This window comes from Monomorium pharaonis, chromosome 9, assembly GCF_013373865.1.
Source record: "Monomorium pharaonis isolate MP-MQ-018 chromosome 9, ASM1337386v2, whole genome shotgun sequence".
In the NCBI taxonomy this organism is placed as follows: Eukaryota; Metazoa; Arthropoda; class Insecta; order Hymenoptera; family Formicidae; genus Monomorium; species Monomorium pharaonis.
The window spans coordinates 20,688,245-20,710,579 of NC_050475.1; the positions used below are offsets into that span (position 1 = coordinate 20,688,245).

The following is a 22,335-nucleotide window of genomic DNA, read 5'->3' on the forward strand; positions in this document are numbered from 1 at the left end:
GTGTGTACACGTACCTTACATATATATGTATATATACATATGCATATACATATACACATATACATATATACATTACATATAAATATATATAAAACATATTACATATTTATGTATATGAATGTGTGTGTATGTGTACGTATATATCTTTTTCTATCATTTGACTAGTATCCACGCGAGTATGCTCATCGCCACACAAAAAAAGAGTTTCTCGCGATGGACTATTCGTAAACTCCATCAGTTGCATTAGCTTATATCATTAAACATTTACCACTATCGTTTTCCACGATACGTAAACACTCGTAGTACAGTACAATAGCTGTGATTGTTAGCTTCACTTCTACTTAGTCACTTCTACTTAATTAATTAAACTTAATTCCTCGCAGCATCAAGCGACGATCCGTTCCTCCCTCGATCGAGGACGCAATCACAAGTATGACTGGAATTTCTATTCCTTTTGTAAAAGAAAAAAATTGTGAAAAGAAAAAAAAAGTAAAACAAGTCCTCAATCATCGACGAGCGATCGTTGTTTGTGCGCGAACTGTTTCGAAAAATTGGTGCAAACACGGAGCGCCTGATAAAAGGCGGTTTGCAAAATATGCTGATACGTAAGATAAATCGTTCGGTAGGATATTAAGCTGCCTCGGAACTCGAGGAAACGACACATTCGCCTTTGGCGTACCGCGAAGAAGTTGTAACTTGTAATTACTAATTTTTGTCTTCTCGATTTGAAAATGCACGTATACACCGCAAACACACTCGCGCGCAAGACGATAGAGAACCTTAACACGGATTCTCCGAGGACGGCCGGAGAGACATTAAGCTTCCCTCCTCTCTCAGAAACATTGCTCCTTGTCCCCCGACATTGTCGTCATTATTCGTCTCACGGAAAAGCATACGGAGAGAAGAGACTTGCATACATCGAACTAACGCAACCGTTTTGTAAAGAAATGCTGATAGCAACGCGTTTTATTGCCGTTCATAACGATGAAAAGGTCATTCGATTCGAATCGCAGATTCGATCTCCGTATGCGGTTTCCACGTTCATGTGCACCTACGGTTCCTACTAGACCAAACTTTTTCGTAGGTTCGATAGCGCCAGGGAAGCTCGATGCACCGAAATCCTCCAGGCACGCGAGACTAAATAATGCATTGCTTCGAACTGAATATTTTTCGATAAATCACTTAATCTCACACTTGTACGATCGCTCTCTTTTTTAGATATATTTATAAATTTGCAACACCAACGCGACGTGGCTATTAAAAATACGCGAGTGATTCTGATTTTATTGTTATACACTTAGAAATAGGTAACATTTTGTCGATCCTTGCAGAAAAGAAAAAGAGAAGGAGATGCGCTTGTAGAAATGCAATCTGCAATCCTGTCCCCCCTCTCCTCCTACAAAAATTCTAAGTCATTATCATCATCTAAGATTGTGTGTGACTTTCAAATTAATTTAAATAAAGATTTAAAAAGGATGGGAAAGAGGGATTCTTCGAAAGGGTACTCAGAACTCTCTGAACGAAAAGTAGTCTATTGCTATAAACATGTGTAGATAGATGTGTCCGCATGCGATTTACACCGAATATGTAGTTCGAGGATTGGCAAGGAAACATTAAACTACGAAGTCGAAAAGCGGTCCTTCGACGTTGCTGCTTATGTTTCCGCTGAAAAACTCGAAGCTCTGTATGTTTGCGCATCTTCGAAATAATTTTTCGCACCATGTGGCACAGAAAGCGTGGCAGTACTTCAAAGTCTCCTAATCTAACTTCATTTCTCGTCTTTAAAAGATACTCTAACGAACTATGTTGTTGCTTCAAATATTTTTCTCGATGAGGATCTGTGCGCAATTGTGTCTGAGCTTCGCTCAGTTATTAATCGAATTTTTAAAAGGAATACGTAAGAGGCGTTTAGGATTATAATAATTATAACTTTTGCGAGAGTTTACTTTTCTTATGTGCCTAAAAATGTAGCGATAGTTTCGATTTGTATTTCACTAAGGTTTCGTAAATTTGTAAATTAGATGTTTTGGAAATAAAGTTAGACCATAATGTACAATTAGACAATTAAACGATTGATTGGGCAGTAAATTATAAAGATGAATGACTCGAGATTGATATGCGGAATCCTTTAATTTTCTTGATTTTCAAATAATTAGTATAATTTCGCATTGAATTAGATTAAATTGTAAATATAAGAATAAAAAATGTGTGTACGTTGCACTCAGTGAAAGTACTTTTTCTTTTGTAAAGAGAAGAATTGTCAAAAGAATTAAAAACAACGGTGCAAGATCGACCGCCGATCGAGGCAACGATACAATCATTTTGATTGAGTTTAAGGATTATATGTATTAATCCCGAAATTGTGCGCATGGTGCAATTTATATGATTTCAAATGTGAGAGTAACATTTCCTGTCTCTGTCGCTCTCAATGCCGAAGGGAATCCATTGAAATCCCATCGGCGTGACTTTCCTTTCCATCTCTCTTTCCCCTCGGTAGCATCCTTCTTTTCTGACGCTGCATCACTTTGTAGGACTCTCGTCCTGGCCAGCCTGCGATCGCGCGGACGTGTCTCGCATCCGTTCCGTGTGTCCTGTTACATTCACCACGCGCGAACACTTTCGTGAAAACTCTCTTGTAAGAGATAATAAGTAAGGAAGATATCGCGCATGTGTAACCGAGAAAGTGTAATGCATAGGCATAATATAATAATAATAATAGTAATATTGCATACATACATAACAATTGTGATCGTGAGAGTATCTGTTACGAATAAATCAGTTGCAAATAAATCTTGTGACCTTTTTCCAAGCTACACTCGGCTCTGCTTCTTGATCCCTCCCACTACGATCTAAACTTGTATCACGTCTAACCGAAGAAAACCGACGAAAATACAGAAATACTTCTGTATTAAACTGGTTTCAACGTGTTCCTTTCTTCCCAATCCTTTTTTCAAAAAATCTTTGAGTTTCTGATTCAATACAAAGCATCAATATCCAAATCTCGATGAGAAAACGACCAACCTTTTGCATCAACTCAATAAATTAATTACAAGTAAATGAGTGGGTCTATATCGGTTTGGAGAGAAGGTGCAACACTATCTTATATTTATTTATATAATACAAATGAGTAGAGCGGCGACGAAAACGTTCTTTAATGATGAGGAATGTAGTTGTTGTGCGAGTCCTGAGGACAGCCTGGCAGTAGGCTCGACGTCTCCTCGTCCGTGGAGCTGCACAGCATTCCGACTAGTGTGTAATCTACAAAGGGCGGCAGATCCAGGTCGGCAGTGGCTGAATCGCCGTAGTTATTGACGGTCCCGTGTGCCGGTCCAGCGCTCATCATCTGCGGCACCCGCTCGAGGATCTCACAGGTATAAGGGCAACGTTCATTGCCGGGATAGAAGAAGGACTCGGGACTGTTCCGGGATTGAACTGACGTCTCTGTCACGCCGGAAGCGTTGTGGAACAGTCTCTCCGCAGTTTCCGGTGTCTCCTGACTTGCGTAACAGTTCTGAAGTCTCTCGTCCAGGTTTGTCCGAGTCACCGAATTTTGATGAACGACGCGATTGTGCGGCTGATTCTTAGCGTCACCGTGCTCAAACATTTGGTGGTAGCCGTCAAAAGGATATGGTTTGTTACCCTCGGGACTGCAATTGCGTCGCACCGTCTGTTCTTGTAGTTCATCGCTCTTCGGCCTCTGGTAGAGACTGTACTCCGTTCTGTTCATCATCGGCGATTGACAACTGTTCTTGTAACACTCGACTTCTCTACGCGAAGATAAAAGATCCTCCTCCTTGACTTCAAAACTTTCCAAGTGTAATCTGTTGTCTTGTTGATTCTGGGGCCAATAAGATTGTTCGTGTTCACCCTTCGTGTTTCCCTCGATAAAGCCTTTCTGACTCTGCGATCGAGGATAATTCTGGTAACTCAGAACGTCATTTGCAGGTTGATTCTGATTCTTCTCTTGAACATAATGGTGCATCGCCCTTCTGGAAGGGAAGCCATTAGTGACCTTCTCGGGTTCAAAGTTGACGAAATGGAGCCTCTCGTCCTGAGGCAGACTCAGATGGCTGCTGCTAGAGTCTTCGCTAAGAAACTGGTTCCAGTAACCCTGATCTTGATTCTGCTGTTTCATCTCGTACTTAATGGTGCCGCTGCCGAGATCGAGTAAAGTTGGTGGCGAGCGAGCCACGTCTTGGGGATTCGTCGTGAAATCCGGCCTCAAGGGTTGGTCCAGTTGAAAGATCTCCTCCGGTTGGAAGAGATCACCTGTGAAAGGTGGAAAATCGCCGTAGGATGCTTCCTGCGGAGTCTGGTTTGGTAAACAGTAACCAACAGGATTCTCCTGCGATGGAACGTCCTGCAGCCAGTAAGGCCCGTCGGTGGGTGGCAGCTGTTGGGGATATATCGTTGTTTGATGATGATGAGACTGTGGATACGACGATACGTTCGTTTGCAGCGAGCACATGCACTCGAAGGGCGGGCACGAGCATGAGTAACCTATAACAATTTTTATATCATTAATATTACAATAAAATATGTAGTTTTCTCAATACAAAACGCAATAATTATTATATAAATCGTTTTCGAATTATAATTTTTAAAAAAGTGTAATTTTCGAGGTAGATCGCATTTCAATTGTAATCAATCTTGCGAGTAAAAAATTGAAATTTATTGCTTTATTTTCTGAACAAAGGAAGATCCTTAATTCTGAAATTCTAAAAAAGTACGAAGATTTGAGTGATGTCTAATAAGGTGATTTTTAAGGCAGACCAAAGTTTATTTTTATCTAGTACAGTTTAGTACACTTTGGTACATGTATCAAACGATTGCCAAAAATCAATTATAATGAAGTTATTCCTGCTTCAAATAGTGAAATTCAGGACTGTAACAATAGTGTTTTAGCTACACGTTATTTTATGTTATATAAAATTTTTTTAATGCGAAAATATATAAAAATTAATATTTTAGAATATAAAAATAGTTAAAAACAATTTTTTTCTGGAATTAATTCTTCAATAAAATAAATTATTAAATTTAGAAAGAAATATTATATCTAGTAAGATAAACAAAGAAGGAACTACATTAATTAAACGTATATCGAATTTAGAATTTCTTCTTATGTACTTTAATTATTATATATATATTTTTTTTTTCAAAATATTATTTGCTACTTAATTTACTAAAATCAGAACACTTCATATAAGAATGAAAAAACAATGTTTTAAAAATGAGGTATCGTGATGGATTACAAAATTACGTTTCGATTAATTTCACATAAGCATTATTCTAACGGAATGTTAATTTGAGACTAAATGTGTGACGGAAATATTATTAATTTTATCATCATTCTCACTCTTCGGTCCACGCGTTCATAGAACTGTGCTGCAATTCCGAAATCCGAGCCCGAACACAGAACTCGGCTTTCACCCCAAGCGCAGTCAATGTTGTCAAACACGTAACGGTTCACAGATGGACGGGGCGCGATGTCACGATGTTTACGTGAGTTGCTCGGGCTCGGATTGGCTCCGGAATCGCAGCAAAGCTGTAGAGTCGGGTGTTCCTCGTTACCGACATCTATTCGCTAGCGCCATCTCGTCTTGTGGCCAAAAGGATAAGATCTGTTCTTTTTATCTGAACTTTTACACTTTAGTTCATCTTTTTTAGACATCACGTGACTAAAAATGACGAATGGGTATCTTTATTTTTAGTCACGTGATGTCTTTTGACGCTGAAAATGAACGTCAAGCGTCAGCGTGAGAAGGCACCTTTACGAAAGACGAAACGGAGGAAGGAGGAATCGTGAAAAAAGTTCAATGTAAAAGAATGAATCTAAGGTAATGTCGGTGCAAGTTCTCTGCTCTCGTATTAGATGCATTAGACGCTTAATATATTATACACATTTAGACATTCTCACAACATAGTATAAAATAGTAACCTTTATCAGATATCAGTGGCGGTGGCTGCGTCGTTCTCGACGGTTGTTCAAGTGTGTCCGTGGTTGATCTTTTGGTTCCTCTCAGTGACATTAACTGTAACGAAATATGTGCATTTCAAAACAACTTATTCATAAAACGTGACTCTTCTCACAAATTACAAGGTGGTCATCGCAGATTGCGGGATTCGGCTTTCTTCGTTACGGTGAGTCACTTTACTCTTGCAGTTAAACTACATAATTAATCGTAAAATATTTTACGCTTTACATGTTTCATCATTTGTATACATTAACCTAAATTTTGCTTGCCATTTCTATCAATGTATGTAAAAAGATCCGCGAATCCGTTCTCGGGTCTTAATTATCTCGCGGTCGGATGAGAAATTAATTGCGTGTCACCTTGGAGCCTAGGGCAGCCTCTCTCGCCAGAAGTACCGCCAGCCCTCTAACCCTCCTACCGGCGCCCACGCTTCTTCGTGCCTCCGATGTGGATTTCGCTTCCGGTCGCGGATGATCGTGCTGGCCCTTGGCCTGGAAGAAGATAGCGTGCTCCGTGTGCCGCCAAAAGTGCGTCACGGGATAACCGCAGTGGCCGCGGCACGACAGTATCTCCAGGCGGCCGGTGCACTGCCGGTTGGGGCACGGTTTGCCCTGTTGCTTCTTCCTCGCCTGTAAACAAGGATCGGAATGCGATTTTAATTATCGACCTACGATGCTAACTTTGACTCGCAACAACCACCTCGACTAACAACATCTCGTCTACCAAGATCTAGGAGTCGCTACTATTGCGCTCTAGCTCCCGACGAAGGGAACGCTGCTCGTGACGAGGATGGTTGTCGCGAGTCGAAGTTGACATCGTTGCAAATTAGACTTCGGAATTACTGGAGACGGGGACGGCAGGCGGCGGAATTTCGCGTCGCGGCAAGAATGCGCGACGAAACTCGCGCGACGAGCGGCAATTTACATTTATTATCGGGTCGAGATTTATGTTTATCGTTCCGTTATGCGCCTGGGCTGCTCACCTTATCGCAGATCGCCGGTCGGAGGTGAACCCTACCGCCGCCGGGCAGTATGCACTCCTGCGAGCACACCAGAACGCCCAGGCAACTCTTCTTCAAAATGCTCACGTTGTGATTGTTCGTGTTCCTCATCGCCCAGCCGGAGGCATGCCTCCTCGCCTCCTCGCAGTCCGGCCCGTAGACTCGCCTCACGTGCCCGTCCGCCCATTCGCACCAGGGATCGTATTCCACTACCTGAGGCGAAAACCCTACTTTTCAGATCGCGTGGAGGACGACGCTCGCGGGGACGCGCGCACGATTTCATCGAATCTGGTTTAGAGGCAGAGGTTTCGCGGGAAGGGAGGAGGGAGGGAGGGAATGGTTGTACTCGCTGGAAAGTTCATCGGGTTCCTCTCGAGTGAGGAGGGAACTTACCCTCGGCACGTTCGAATCGTTTATGTCCCACTCCTGATGAGGATGATGTTGCTGCTGGTTGCCGGCGACAGTCGCTGACATCGTCGGCGACCCCACGCGACTCCTGCAAAGAGAGTAGATTTATATACCTTGCTATAAATTTTATTTATTCTTTTAAATCTTATATTGTCGTACTCGTGTCAACAAATTGGCGTCAACCGCAAGTTGAAATTCGATTTCGTTGCGATCGACCTTGGAACCTTGCAATCGCGCCTGTCGTCCGGAATCGAATTCAGGGACTAATTTAGTGTTACGCAATCGCGGTCGTATCGTACCGAGTCCGGTGCAGCTGCGGGATAAAATCCCGATTTATGGTGCGTACCCGATCGTACTTCGCGCGATACTTATGGGAGTTCGTGGGTGGTACGGCGCGACACGGAGCACGTTCAGCACGTGAATCCTTTCCGGAATCCTTGCGTTCGTTGCGATCGCATCGCAGAGGTGCGAAAGATCGATTCTCGATGGCCCATGTGTAGCTACCCTTAAAATTTGTCAGCGGTTTTCATGCATTTATCTTTGATAATCGGACATTTGACATGGCCATTCGAGAAAAAGTAGGCGAATTTATTAATGACATAGATAACACGTTAACATTACTTTAATAATAATAATAATAATAATTAAAAGACGATTGGGAAAAAAATGTCCATTCTTGTTTTCAATTTGATCTTATGCAAGAAAGAATCTAAAACTTTCAGCGGATATCTGAAAATAATTGATTTTGTTAACTTGAAATATAAAAAAGTTTTGATATTCAAACGGTTTGAGTATCTTACATAATTATTGATGGTTTAACAAAATTTATTATTTCCCTTAAGTGTATCGTTTCATTTTTATTCATTCGCGAATTTCAAATGAGTTTGTGAAAATCTAAGAAAGGAAAGGATCGCGCGAAAGCGTCGACATTTGATTAATCTGTCCAATCGCGCGTATTAACAAGGACGAGGGCGCAGCCCTTGTGCCTCTGATAGTTTTTGTCGCGGGAAAGCCCATCTTGCGACCGAACGGCACGACAAACACTTGTGCATAAATCCTCTTATATAAATGTATCTCTTCGCATTTCAAGCTCGCAAACCAACTCCTGCCTTTCCCCCGTTGACATTAAAGGTCCGCGCTTATGATCTGTGGCGGCATTACGGTATGCGAGGACTCCTTGAGTTGCAGCCGAGTGTGCAACGACGTCCCTCCCGATCGTATATCACATCTCGAATAGATTTTTTAGATTACCTGTGATCTTCGCAAGAGAAGAGGCATGTGTTGTGCGAACGTATGAAATATCACACACGCGCGATTAACGGGTAACCGATAAATAACATTGATAAATAGAAAAGAGACGCGGATCAAGATCAAGAACAATCATCTCTGGGAGGGTTATTTACCGCGAAAAAATTCCGACGATATTTCGATCGATAACGAGATTCAAACGGCAGATAAAACGGACAGAGCGGACTTGATTTCCTATTCGGCCCTACTGGTTTAGGGATCCGCGGGCGGACTTGTATATTCATCCATTTGGATTTACTTGTCGCTTGCACGACCATTGCGAAAGAATTTTCGCGCCTCCTACGGCGCGCTCGGCACAGGTTACGGCATTAGGTGCGCGCGCGGATCGTTCCCGTCGGTTTTATCGAGTCGCGCCCGTGGCCGGACGTTTACGATCCTGGGTACACCTACTCGAGCCCGTGGGTCGCGCATCTTCGACGGCTGGACCACCTCGTGAAACCCTGCTCCGCTCCTCACGCTCCTGACGTGATCACTGTCACCGAGAGAAATCGGCGGTTCCAATTGGCGCGATTACCGCGGCCGCCAATCGCGCGTAAAGCACGTTTACTTTGCGCCCCTCGATTCGTACGCGCGGGCATTTATCGCTCGACATAATTCACCCTCTAGATTTCCCATGGCGAGTATCCGCAGCATCGCATTGACGTCTCGCGGCGACGATCGTGGAGACTGCGGCAATGACTTCTTCGATTGTACGTCGCGTATATTCAACGTCAATTTTCACTCGCGTTTTATCGGTTTAAAATAAGAAATTATTTTTCCTTAAAAAAATTTGCTGCGAGATACAAATTTATTAGCTGAGATAAAAGGCGCATTATCATTATGGGAGACCTTTCTCGTCTCGAAACAAAAGGATTCTTCTCCCCAAAATTGGGTTAAACATTCAACGCATCGTAATACATAATCTCAGTTAAGATTCTCAGTCTCACTAGAAATATTATTAGTTTTCATTGCGAAAAGAAAATAACATAATGAATTAAACTATATTTTTTGTGGCACCTATATTTTAACATTTTAATAAAATTAATTTTGATAGCAACGACATTAATCGTCTCTATACATATTACATATTTTAGCTTCGTTAGCTAATTCTTTCTCTGTTTGTATAATGTAATTATATATTTATTACTTACATACAAACAGAGAAAGAATTAGCTAATAAAGCTAAAATATGTAATATATATAGGGATGATTAATCGTCGTTGCTATCGAACTTAATTTTATTAAAATGTCAAAATATAGGTAAAATAAATTATAAGTATATAATGTAAGTATCATACTTTTTACCTGCGTCACACGGGGTTGCCCGTACAATAAATTTCAAGTAGATTTTAATTGATAATTATAGCAAAAGAATTTCTCGCGACATCGACATACCGCGAGGAAGAAACAGTTTTCTTATTACTCTCCGGCGAGCGATAATTCTGCCATCCTTTCCCGATGGCTCGTTATGCATTGTGAGGGGAGGAAAACACGCGAGGCGCGTTTACTATACATTACGTCAACGCTTCTCTCTTTCCCTTTCTCTCTCTCTTGCTCTCTCTTTCCGTGTTAACGTAGAAGGGTAGAAATTGAACGGAGAGAGGGAAAGACGAGGACAGCTTTAACGCAGAAAAGAGTCAGCTTAGGTGAATGATTGCCCGGATCGGTGATAAAGTCATCGCCTTTAGCACCGAGTAAGATGATACATCGGCGGACGATGTTGCGCCGAGATTGTCCGGAGCCGAAGACGTACGCACACACGTGTGAACACACGCGTGTGCATTCACGCGTACTGTCATTCGTTAGAGAAAGAAAGAGCGAGAAACGTGCCGCATCTCGCGTCTTCTTCATGGTGTGGGTGCACGTTCAGAATTTCAGATATTAAGGTAGATACGCGCCGCGACGAGGCCACTAAAATATCATGAAGGGCATACCGTGAAAAGGAAGAAATTTCTCGCTTCATCCTCGTTCCTTCCTATTTCCCTCTTTACCCTCTCTCTCTCTCTCTCTCTCTTCCCTCTTCATTCCTTGCTCTCTCTTGGCTCTCTTTCTCATTTTCTCTTTCATCCTCTTTTTCTCTCTCATCCTTGTCCGTTTCTGCTCGCAGCTGGACTACGTCTGGATCTTTCCGCGAGATTAGCGCGTTTGCGAGTTAATTTCGTTCTTCTAAACAAGTTAATTCCCCGCTCGTTTGATTCGAGTTACCGAGATCGTGTCGTCTATCCGGAAACACCATACCGATAGATATATTATTAATATCGCAACTGCAATTTTTGTTTGTTTGTATCAATTTGTAATCCGTAATTAAACTTTTATATCGTATTTTAATTTATATTACAAAAAAATAAAATTGACACGTAAAATTATTTTTACATGATTTTATTTATTGCGGTTAGTATTTCATTAAAATATATTTAGAAAATATTACAGTTTAACGTTCGATTAAAATTTTCTCTTCTTAATTGAGAAAAAGGTAAGGAATTACAAATTCTTGTGCAAGAAACAGAGCTTCTAAGCTATCTTTAATATTTTGTCTTTATTCTCTCGGTTGTAAATTTATTTTTCGGAAAAAAAATATGTTTAATGTCTATCTAGATATTGACAGTTTAAAAAATCACATCACGTTAACAATGTTTATTTTTCTCCTCTTTAAAACGATAAGCCCACACGATACTCGACACCCACGCAACGTTTCGTCTTTTTTTTCGGATCTTTGCTCGCAATCGACACGAGTCAGATCACTTGATTTACATTCAACGAACTTCTGCGAGATAATCGACGTGATCGACGATGTTCGTCGTTTAGCGATGAAGTATACAAAATAGACGGCATCAGAATTCGTGCATCGTATAACACGTCGTTAAGAACGATAAAATAAAAGATTAGCGATTTAGGTAGCTCATTGATCAACTAGCACTTTTTAAAGGTTCTATGAATTTTTTGGATTAAAATCCTATCTCGCGTGAAAAGTATCTTTCACCCGATCTCGAGAACGAAAGATTTGTATGAAACATAATTACATAGTAAAAGAAGAAATTATTTTATTAAGTAAATCGATGAGATATATTTTACAACTTTTTGTATTTTTTTAAAATCTGTTCGGTCTAATGAGTTGATTCAACTGATTATTAGGTCTTCAGATTCACTTGTTGTTTTACACCGACTTGACATCCAACTTTGCGGTATTCGTCTGTTTACGAGGACGGCGTATCCACGTGTGATCTCGAATAGCAGAAGAGAATGGAGTAGTTGGAGGGATGGCGCAAAAAAACTGAGCAAAACACGTCGGAGCTCAATGAAACGCGATAGAACGAAAGAAAACCGGTCGGGCTGGATTTTTGTAAATCCGACTTTTTACCGATTCCGGACGCCGCTGTTCCAAGAGCACATCCAGCAGATCGCGCTGATCGAGATATTCTAACGAGAGAGAGAGAGAGAGAGAGAGGGAGAGGGATCGCGAGTACAATCAGTTTGACGTTCCAAATTTAGAGAAACACGTGGGTCGCCTCACAACCGCAATTAATGTCGCGTAATACCGCGGACACATTGGCAAACGGCTAACTCAAAAAAATCTTAATGAAAGAATCGTCGCGCGCGATTTTATCGTAATGAGATTGCAGCTTCTAAAGATCGATATTAAACGATTATATCCCGTAATTAATTCACGACCGATTTGATGTTAATGATGTAACAAATCGTGAAGGAACATCCATCAGGAAATAATTCAAAACCCCAAACGTCATTTTGTCCCATCCTGCATATCATTGAATTAATGTCGGATAAACTGTCAGCTTCCATTCGGCTGTCGCGACAAAAAGGGATTCACGACGGGGGTGGAGCTCGCGTAGGGTACCGCAGGTTCAAAGGGTTTCTCGGAGCGACGAACAGAGAGAGAGAGAGAAAGGAAGGGGGGAGGGAGAGGGAGAGAGAAAGCGTACTCGAGATTTGAGATAAAAGGGGATCGTCTTACTCGCGGACATTCGTTTAATCTGTCTTCGAGGTGTTGGGTTGTGATCAATGGTGAGGCGGCAGTACAGCCTTAATCGGGTTTTCACAAACCGACTGGACCGCCGCCTCTCCGATTTGGAATCTGGGATTGTCCTTTTATTTCTCGACTAATAGAACCGGCGACAGGGTCGTGAGGAATTTGCCTTGGGCAATTCTTAGGTTTAAAAGTCTTTACTATAACAATCAAATTAAAAAAAAAAACAGAAATTATTAGCATTATTATACAATAACCGAACGAAAATGATTATTTATTAATTATACTATTTTTTAATTATTTGATTATTTAGAACGTACTTTGTGCAATAAGAACCTTTTTTTCTGATTGTCACCTTTTCGAGTATGAGAAAAAATTAAAATAACGATTGAAAGCATTTTTGGACGAATTACAAATGTCGACAGGAGCGATAGCTCGCGCGCACAAATGGTCGTGCATGGCTTGGTGAGGCGCGCATGTGTAAACGAGGGGTTTCTAGAACACCTAGCGTCCAATCAGACCTCGTGATAACGCCCACACACCAATGGGAGACCCGCAGAACGCCCATTGATTAGATAGCAGCTCAATTTCTCTCATTATCTGGAGGAAGAGAAATTGATGCCGAGCGCAAAAGTTACTAATTTTCTGCACAAGTTGATTGTTGAATCTCCGTGTGTGATAGGATCTAAGTTTAATCGATTTGCGAGAGGAAAATAGGAAAAAAATTGACCGACACGTCGATGAAATCTACTTCTCATAATTTACATGAAAGATACGATTAATTTTAACTGTAATTGTAACTTTATAAAGAATCAATAGACATTGATTAAAATAAACTCTTCTCTTTATTTGGTTAAGAAAAATACAAGTAAATACGAGTAAATGCTCTTAGATACTCACAGAACTACCATAGTCGACGCTGTTTCGTGATTAATGTCTCGGTGCTTTGTCGATCAGCCACGACAGATGATCACTATTCGTGTCCTCTCGATGACGATTTGTCACAACTGCGGGAAACCGCGCCACTTCGGATAACCGATGGTACACGAGGCGACCGCACTTCACTCAGGGACAGTCTTCTGATATCTCCGAGAATCGAAATCTCCGAACATCTCGATCGTCGTCGCGATGGTATCATGGAAAATCAGTTTTCTTAGGTTCTATTATTTTGACATTTGACAGATTTGCGAATGCTCGCAGATTCATATTGCACTTTCTCAGGCCGTTCCGATTTTTAACAGTGCTCTCCCTCTCTCTCTTTCTCTCTTTCTTTCTTTGTTGGCGAGAAATGAATTAGTTACTAAAGATTCTCGCGAGCGTTCTGCGATGAGTTTTGTTCGGTTCGTAGTGGCGAACAGGTGCGTGACGTTCGATGCGTGCGGTACGACGTCGCTGCGTGAACTGAGGCAGCTCTACCACGGTGGAACCCTAGCTGGACTCCGGGCACGTTGTGCCCGATAGAAGTGCAAGTTATACCGGTGGTTGCCACCATATGTCGGCAGGCACCGCCTATGGGAGTGGCAGCGGCTAACCAATCGCCGGTCGCGTTCCTTTTGAGGGTGCTTAATCGACGATAGCAACCCCTCTCGACCCACGGAGGAATCGATCACCGGCGGTTCCTCCCTGTGGCAACGGGATTTCTCCCGAACTTCGTAGTCCGAGGCTTCGCCGACGATCCGTTTCGCTACGCTCGAGATTCGCATGGAAAAAAGATACAGATCGTCGTTTCGGAGGCTTGTTTTCGTATCATTTTTGTTGTTCCTCTGAAACAAAAGAAGTAATGACAATTTCAAACATCGATAATAGATTTTGGAGAAAATGAATAAGTTTTAACAGAAGTTGTTTTCATTTCTTGTGTATTTTCTGTCTTAATTAATTATTTATGTAAGAGTTACAGACACGACGAATAAAATAGTGGCAATCAAGTCTATTAGTGATTCAAAATTACTGTTAGACATTGAAGTTGTTAATTACACTGAAATTATTGAACACTTGGTAGTACGTCAGCTGGCTATTTTAATATTCTGTTGGGAAATTATTGAATATTTAGAAATTACATTACGATACCGTTGATCGTAAAAGAATCGAGTGCTAATTGACTAATCGGGCGGCGCGATGCCCCGAGTTCGTAATCAGCTGGCGAGAGGGTGTCCCTCGCGGGGAGAGACCTCCTACTTCCTACCTTCCCTATTCCCGTTGCCTCCCCCAACCCCAGGTACCCGCATCCAAGACAACGGCCCGTTACGCTTCGATCGAACTCGAACCCACGACGCAAACATATCTGCCGAGGTAAACGCGTCCTCGGAATTGTGAAGTTGCGATCTCAACTTAGAAAGAGGACATAGAAACAGGCACCGCCTGCCGCGGATATATCGTTACAACCTTTCGAAAGCTAGAAACAGCCATTCCAAACCATTATCCATTCCCTTTATACTCATCGCGAGCGCGATTCGCGATCTTTGCCGTTCGTGTTGCCTATCAGGCTTTCCTATAATTCGCTTGGCGATGCAGGCGTGTCAGGTTGCTTTCGAAATGCTTGTCTCATGCTAGATAATATTAGAGAAAAAACGGTCTTTGAGCCTTCACGTAGTGTTTTTCTCGATTAAATTTCTGAAATGGCTTGCAACGGTTTTTACTTTTTTTTAATTCTCTTTTAAAATGAGGTTTATCGTATCCGACAATCAACTTCCGCGCTTCTCTCGCACGTGCGATTTGATGTGCGTACTCTGCCACGTGCGTGCAGCAATACTTCGGTGTTACTTCCTATCACGTGCACACAGGTGCATGCTAAGATCAGAGGCTTTTGGGTTGTCTAGAAATAAATTTTTGTTTCTTAAGTAAATGTAATTCTGTAGTAAAAGTTTTCGATCAGTTTTCTTAATTTCTGTTGGAGAAAAAAAAACTCTTCTTCGAGCTTTCTGGTTTTTGAGATTTTTATTATTTGCTGCAGAAACTTAGCTAAATTGTGCATTTAGCAGGAGAGAATTTCCGAATGCTACCACTTATTTTTTTATTATATTTTATATTTGGTACATAATTGTACGTAATAAATTGTAAATAGTTTAAATGAGCTATAATTTAAATTATAGAATAATTATAAAAATGTGATTGGGTCCAAAAATGAGACTATAAATTAGAGTAATATTATGGTTACCGCAACTTTTTTTTTTCTCTCAGTGCAGAGCCTTAACTGTATCATTGTATTTTAAATAAGACTAATTTTTGAAAGTTGGAATGTCGCTAAAACATAGTGCTTTACGGATGGTGTCCAACTCTCTCCTCTGTACGCGTCTCTTTTTCTCTTCTTTCTTCCTCTCTCTCTCTCTCTCTCATCCCCCACATCTTCTGTAGACCCATTAAACATGGAAGGAACCGTGGAATCGGACGGGGTGTGGAGAGAGGCAGCGCGAGCGACGCGGGAGGAGAGAGAGACACAGTTCGAGGCTGTTTAAATACAGAGGGTGTGCAATCAGGAGTGTTTGCTGCCCCGCGCGAGTGAGCGAGCGAACGAGCGAGCGAGCGAGCGAACGACTGAGCGGATCAAAGGATAAACGTTGGTGGGTTGGGGGTAGCTGATAGCGAGCTGATTTGATTGTCGGCCTGCGCTATTGTCCCCGAAACTGGCCTATTGTACGCCTCCGTGACAGTACACTCTGGTTACTTGCACACAGGTACCGGCTCGCGTGTACCGGCGAGTGCGTTCCTGTGCATGACACTATCTCCCCGTTCGCGACGTCGCGCCCCGCCGTGTTTCTACGTAATAAACGCGCCGCGAGATCGCACGATGCCAGATCGTTCTCTTTCTCTCTCACACACTCTCTCTCTCTCTCTCTTTTTCTCTCTTTCTCGTTCTATCTCTGCCTCTATTTCTATCTCTTTCTCCTCTGTTGTCTCTCGGGACAATTATTGTGAATTATCGTGAAAGAAGGAAAAAATCGCGCCCATTAGAATTTTTTTATAGGCCTTTTCTGTGACGAGCCATTAATTCGCCTCGTCGCTTCGCGAAATTTCCTTTATTAGAGGAGAAGATGGTATTGTGGCCGTTTACATTTTATAAAATAACTTTTGTTAATAATTAATATTTTTAATTAAAAACTTAACGATTATATGTCATCAAAGTGTTCTTTAATAGAGATTCTTTTTATGATATATTTATTATCATAATTACACATATTATCTATTTATAAAAATGTAGCACAAGGGTTGAAGAGGGATAGTGATACAAGCCATTATACAAATAAATTTTAGAAAATGGTTTTAATTTAAAAAACAATGTTTTCTTAAAATTACATATTTATTTAAAATAAAGAGAAAATATTGTAGAATATATGTAAATGTACGTACATATACATAAGCCTCTCGGACTACAGTACTAACAATCTATATGCATGTAATGTAAACTATATGTTAACAATCAAATTACAATCAACTTATCGAATAACTACTTACACTTGTAAACTTCGAAAAAAGGTCGTATTAGGCAATTTTGAAGTACTGTTAACATACTTAAGGGAGTTCCTTTGTTCAGGCCTGGCACAACAAGAGGCACAGGGGTTCAAGTAAAGAAAAATATTCAAATGATCATTTTGCTGCCTTCTTTTTTTGCTGTATATGATCTAAAATTAATAATGATAAATATAAGAAAAAATTCGGCTATAAAGTCGATAAAATTCGACTACCTTCATTACTAAAATAATTTTTTTAAAAATTAAGAATAAACATTTTTCATTATTACACCACCCTAAGATAACTGAATACAACAATTTGAAATTCTGGACGGTTAAGATGTATTGTTGTAATGTTTCACTAACATCTGTTCATTACTTCTATGTTTAATACGTCAATAAAAACTAAAAATTCATCGATTCTCATAAGAGCCATGTTAATAAAATATTGAATATCTAAATAACTAGCTAGTTCAGCTTTCTGAAATGTTGACAGTCAATTTATATCACTAATTTGAACTTCTCTACAAAGTTTCATGAAAATCTGTTCATTTTAATTTAGTAGCGGAATTCACTTAAGGGACTATATGAGCAAAACCTCATGTTATTGTTTAATTTTACACAATTCTAAATGTGTGCAGCTGAATAAAAGTTTATTAGTATAATAATACATTTTTTTAAGATGAAAAAATTTAAGTTAATTAAATATTAAAATGTACCTTGAAAGGAGAGTGTTTCGAAATGCTCGAAAGTAAAAATGCCATATAGCAAATGGCAGCTATTGTGTATTGGCATATTAGCGTCATTATGTAAACTACTTAACAAATGATTTCACAAGTAATTGTTAAAATTTTTAATTTAATAATGAAAATAGTACGAATATCCTATACGGTCCATAATGTCACCTTTTCTTCTACATATTTTCTGGTTTTTTTGTGTTTCACAAAATATCTTATAAAATGTCAAGATTATTAATAGCTGTAGCTAGAGATTAAAATTATCTCTTGCATCTTTTGTCGCTCATTTCTTTATAACTGATCTTGTAAGCAGTTGCGAAGTGGCGGCACATCGTACCGTTCGGGAAGGTCAAATTTTCGAGCTTATCAGCGCATCTGCCTCGCATTTGCATACAATGCTAGTCGCGTGCCTCAGCCAGCGACGTGTAGGAGGAGACTGAACCCCCTCTCTTAGAACTTTTAAATATTCCGTCACCTGTCAGCTACGTGCGCGCGTCCTTAAACGTAATGCTCATCATTTAATTCCTCTGATTTTCCATCGCATTTATATCGAAATAGTTAAATCATTTATTACTTCGTCTTACGGCTGCCATAATTCGGAGCGGTGATTTTATTTCTGCTATACAGATATTTGTTTAAGATACGTCTATATTAAATCGTTGAAACTCACGAGACTCCTTGATAATGCAATTTCATTTACATTTCGAATGGTCCCTCCTTTCAGCGACTCTTACCTGGCTGAAAGCCAGATGACGAAAATGTAACGTCGGTAACCCGCTCACGTCTCCGGACTCGTGCCGGCTGTTTCCGGTTTTTCAAAGCGATGCTGCCTTCTGGGCCCCGAGAGATCTCTGTGATCTGATGTGAACTCCATAATCCATTCAGCAGGAGTTAATCCTCCGGCTGCTTTGTAAATCGCTTAGGGTTACGAACTCGCTCGACGGAAAATCTCATCATTGACATAAGCGTACACGTACATGTACACACATAGTCGGATGAGTCCGTGTTTGTTACCGTTGTCGCACTTCACGAAAATGAATCCGCGCAGAAGAACAGCGAGAAATTAAACCGGAGAAGGATATTCATTAGGGTTTTTACTAAATCTTTGGAATTTTATTTTTTCTGTCTCTTTTTTTTAAATAAAATTGTTTCTTTGATTATTTTTTTAATAATGCCAATCCAATAGCAATAAATATGACATACACGCATACATTTTTATGTGACTCGCAAATTTTTATTTAAAAAATATTGACAATAGAAGATAATATATCGTTCTAAATTGATGTTATGTATTTAATTATCTTTTAAATTCTGTACTTCCGGCGAGGGGGATACGTATATTATGGATATAGTTATACGCTGTATCATTAAAGTTTTTATTATTTCTTTTAATACATTTTCAATGTGAGTGTTTTTAATATTTAAATCTTAAGTGGTTTTCTTTCCTTTGTGATTTTATGCTACAGAAGAAACCATTAAAAGATATAATAAAATAAATTTCGAATTTAAAACACTGCATTAAAAAGTTTTCTAATCTTTTTTGAAGTTTTGAATAATCCGAAAATTCTCAATAAATTTTTTTTATAAAATTTGAATAATCAGTTTTATTGTGTAATTTACTTACATTAAATTATATGTAACATTATATTTCGCGGTTACTTTGCGTCTCGATTTTTTCTTTCGACGGCGATTTCCGTCGGCGGAAGCTATGCAAACATTACGGGCGTCATAGCATGCCCTCAAAAACGCTGATATCTATTGTCCCGGCGTTTAACCGATGTTACTCCGGAAAACGTGCCCTTCGAGAAAAAAAACCACCCCTCTGTGCATCCCTTAGGGCAACGCGACATATGCTTTGGTACGATCCACGACGAAGAGTTTTCGTAATCGCTGGCCAATCGTCTCTCACCTCGGCGGGAAACGCGTGCGCAAAGGGATTAACTTCGCCGAAGAGACGGCGGAAGGAACTCGTTATTATTAAACACTTTCTGATTTTCATAAAGCGACCGCGCGATTTACCGATGGAAAAAATGTTCGTAAATCGAACATGCTTAGGATGATTCACGCGCGCGCGCGAAAAAGGTTTTCCCTAATCATCTTTGCTCTCATTTAATTACGTAATTAAAAGGTCTGTGGTTCACACGCGTGAGATCTGCGCCCCTTGTCATACGTTCTTTCTCTCCCACATTCATTACATATCGTGAGTCTTATCTGTCAGGTATCGATAATGGTACGAGTCCGATGACTAGAGTTGAGATTAATAGCGTTTTTTTGACGACTGTGAAAAAGGGAATGCTCTTGGTCGTGATCGAGAAATAATGTCGTGTCGCATCCCCGATGGGAAAGGAAATTCAACGATTGTCCAGAATATTTTCGTGAGTTGTCTTCTTTTTTTGGACAGCATGAAACGATTGTGTAGGAAGTTTTAAGATTTAAGTACGACGTGTCGGTTTCCCTTCGGCCGAAGGACTCCCGGCCGCTCATTGTGTGCCAATTGAGCTTCGTTTAAGGAGAGGGTGGTAGGTTAAATTGATTTAAATTGGTCTCGAAGAGAGAGAGAGAGAGAGAGAGATCGCGTCCGTTCTCTCGCGGCGAGAAAGGCAGGGAAAAATATCTCGCTGCTATCGTCAAGTCGAATCTTTCCATGATACGGGAGCATTTATAGAACTCCTTACCTGTCTCCTTTCGTAGGTCACTATTATACATTTTTTCTCCTTTAAATTTCGTTGTGTTACGGAGTCTCTCCCATTAGGGCACCCGTATGCGCTCAGCTGCGAATTCACGGATAGGCGTGCACGCGTTATATCACGTATGAGCCTATTTATAGGTCAGCTATCGTGCGTAAGGATCTTTGGCTTCTCGATTTCGGGCGTTTTTTTTTCCTTTCCTTTTCTTTTCCACCTCGAATTTATTTCCCGGCCAGCGAGACCGAGATACGTCTAAATACACGCCACCACGTGATTGTGATCGAGCGGTTTTGCCGCAACACTTTTTGTTGCGTTCAATTCAACGATATTCAGTTTGACATTTTTTAGAATCTATTAGAAGATTGTACGGAGACATCCGTGGAGCATACACTGTTGCACCGATACTGCCGAAAGAGAAAAAATATATGTAAATTGATATTCACAATATCAGAGATAATTCTAAGATCTGATTGAAGATTGTGATTTACAGACTAAATTTATGAAATAAATTTACACAATAAATTACAAATAAGAAATTTTTTATTTCCTGAAAGCTTAACTTTTTGGAATTGTTTTTATGGGAAATCTTTTGATTGCGTTATTAAGAATAATGCGTTGTTATTAATAAAAACATAACGATTAATATTGAAATTAATGAAATACGGATATTATTTTCGTGCTCCAGCTAAGAGACTTTTTTAGATCACTCTTAACCCTTCGCTAAAAGACCGTCTCTTCCGTCGCTCTATTCGGATGCACGCGAGCATTACGACGCAATGGTTTGCGCATAAATTAAAACGTGTACTCGGACCCTCCGAGTCCGAAAATGGCCGGTACCCCGCGGGGAAGATCCTCCACAACGGAAACTAGACACGCGCGACCGATATAAATTTTACAATTTTTAAAAACTACCCCTCTTTTCCTCACGTGACGGGCCAATGGAATCGCTGTCCAGTTTTATTTTATAGTTCGCATTGTTAAATTAAGTACGGCGGGATAGATGCGCGAGTATCGATTTCGAATGTCCGAAATACCAGTCGTCGTGGATGTTGTTCCACGAAGAGTCACATTTCTAAAGTCTCGCTGCTTCTTCTATTTGTACTTTGTAAATCCCTGTAACTCTATACGATGGGTATCTCGCAAAAGGGGTTATCAACAAATGTGTTCAAACATATAGGGTGTCACCAGACGCGAAAGGGGCCCTAAGACCGACCAACCCCTCGTGTCAATAATCAACCCTGTAATCCTTTCAGCAGGATCCGACCGATGCGCTTGTAACCGTTGAGAATCGATTCACAAATGACTTCTTAATTTAATAATCGTAGTCTACATTCTACGTAAGAGCCAACAAATGTAAAATCTATGTAAATCTATAAATTCCGTCTTGAACATAATTGTAGAGCAAAACAAAAGAAATTAAAAAGAGAGTAATTATTCTTTCACATTAATATTGTGGGTGTATTGGGTGTATTTAATATCTTAAATATTGGGGAATATTTTCCATCAATGCTCACTGGCACAAGAATATTTATTAATAATATATTAAGTACAACAAAATGCCAGATTGCAATGTATAACGTTTTCTAGCGTTTGTAGCGTGCCTTAAGAGCGACAATAGCCCCTAACAAGCGCAGTTCGCATGATGGATCGCAGGCATTCTTCCTTTAAACGGGCAGGCACGAGCCACGACTCGACAAAGACAGGCAGAAAAGTGTGCGGTCCTGCGAAAAGCGGTCGCATCCTCGGCATTCAATCCGGAAGCTGGGCTGCAATTACACCCACGCTATTCGCGATAACAATTTAACGTTCCAAAC

The 22,335-nt window shown here is 40.4% G+C and overlaps 1 protein-coding gene across 1 annotated transcript; it reads right to left on the reverse strand.

Annotated features, from left to right (window-relative positions):
• Positions 1–102: 102 nt before the first annotated feature.
• LOC105831145 lies at positions 103–14,811 on the reverse strand. The gene is made up of 6 exons (XM_012671091.3): positions 13,553–14,811; positions 7,369–7,471; positions 6,958–7,188; positions 6,335–6,604; positions 5,939–6,032; positions 103–4,500 (listed from the first exon to the last, which is right to left on the reverse strand). Exons 1-6 carry the CDS (start codon positions 13,561–13,563, stop codon positions 3,152–3,154), a joined length of 2,058 nt encoding a protein of 685 aa, XP_012526545.1. The 5' UTR covers positions 13,564–14,811; the 3' UTR covers positions 103–3,151.
• Positions 14,812–22,335: the final 7,524 nt, after the last annotated feature.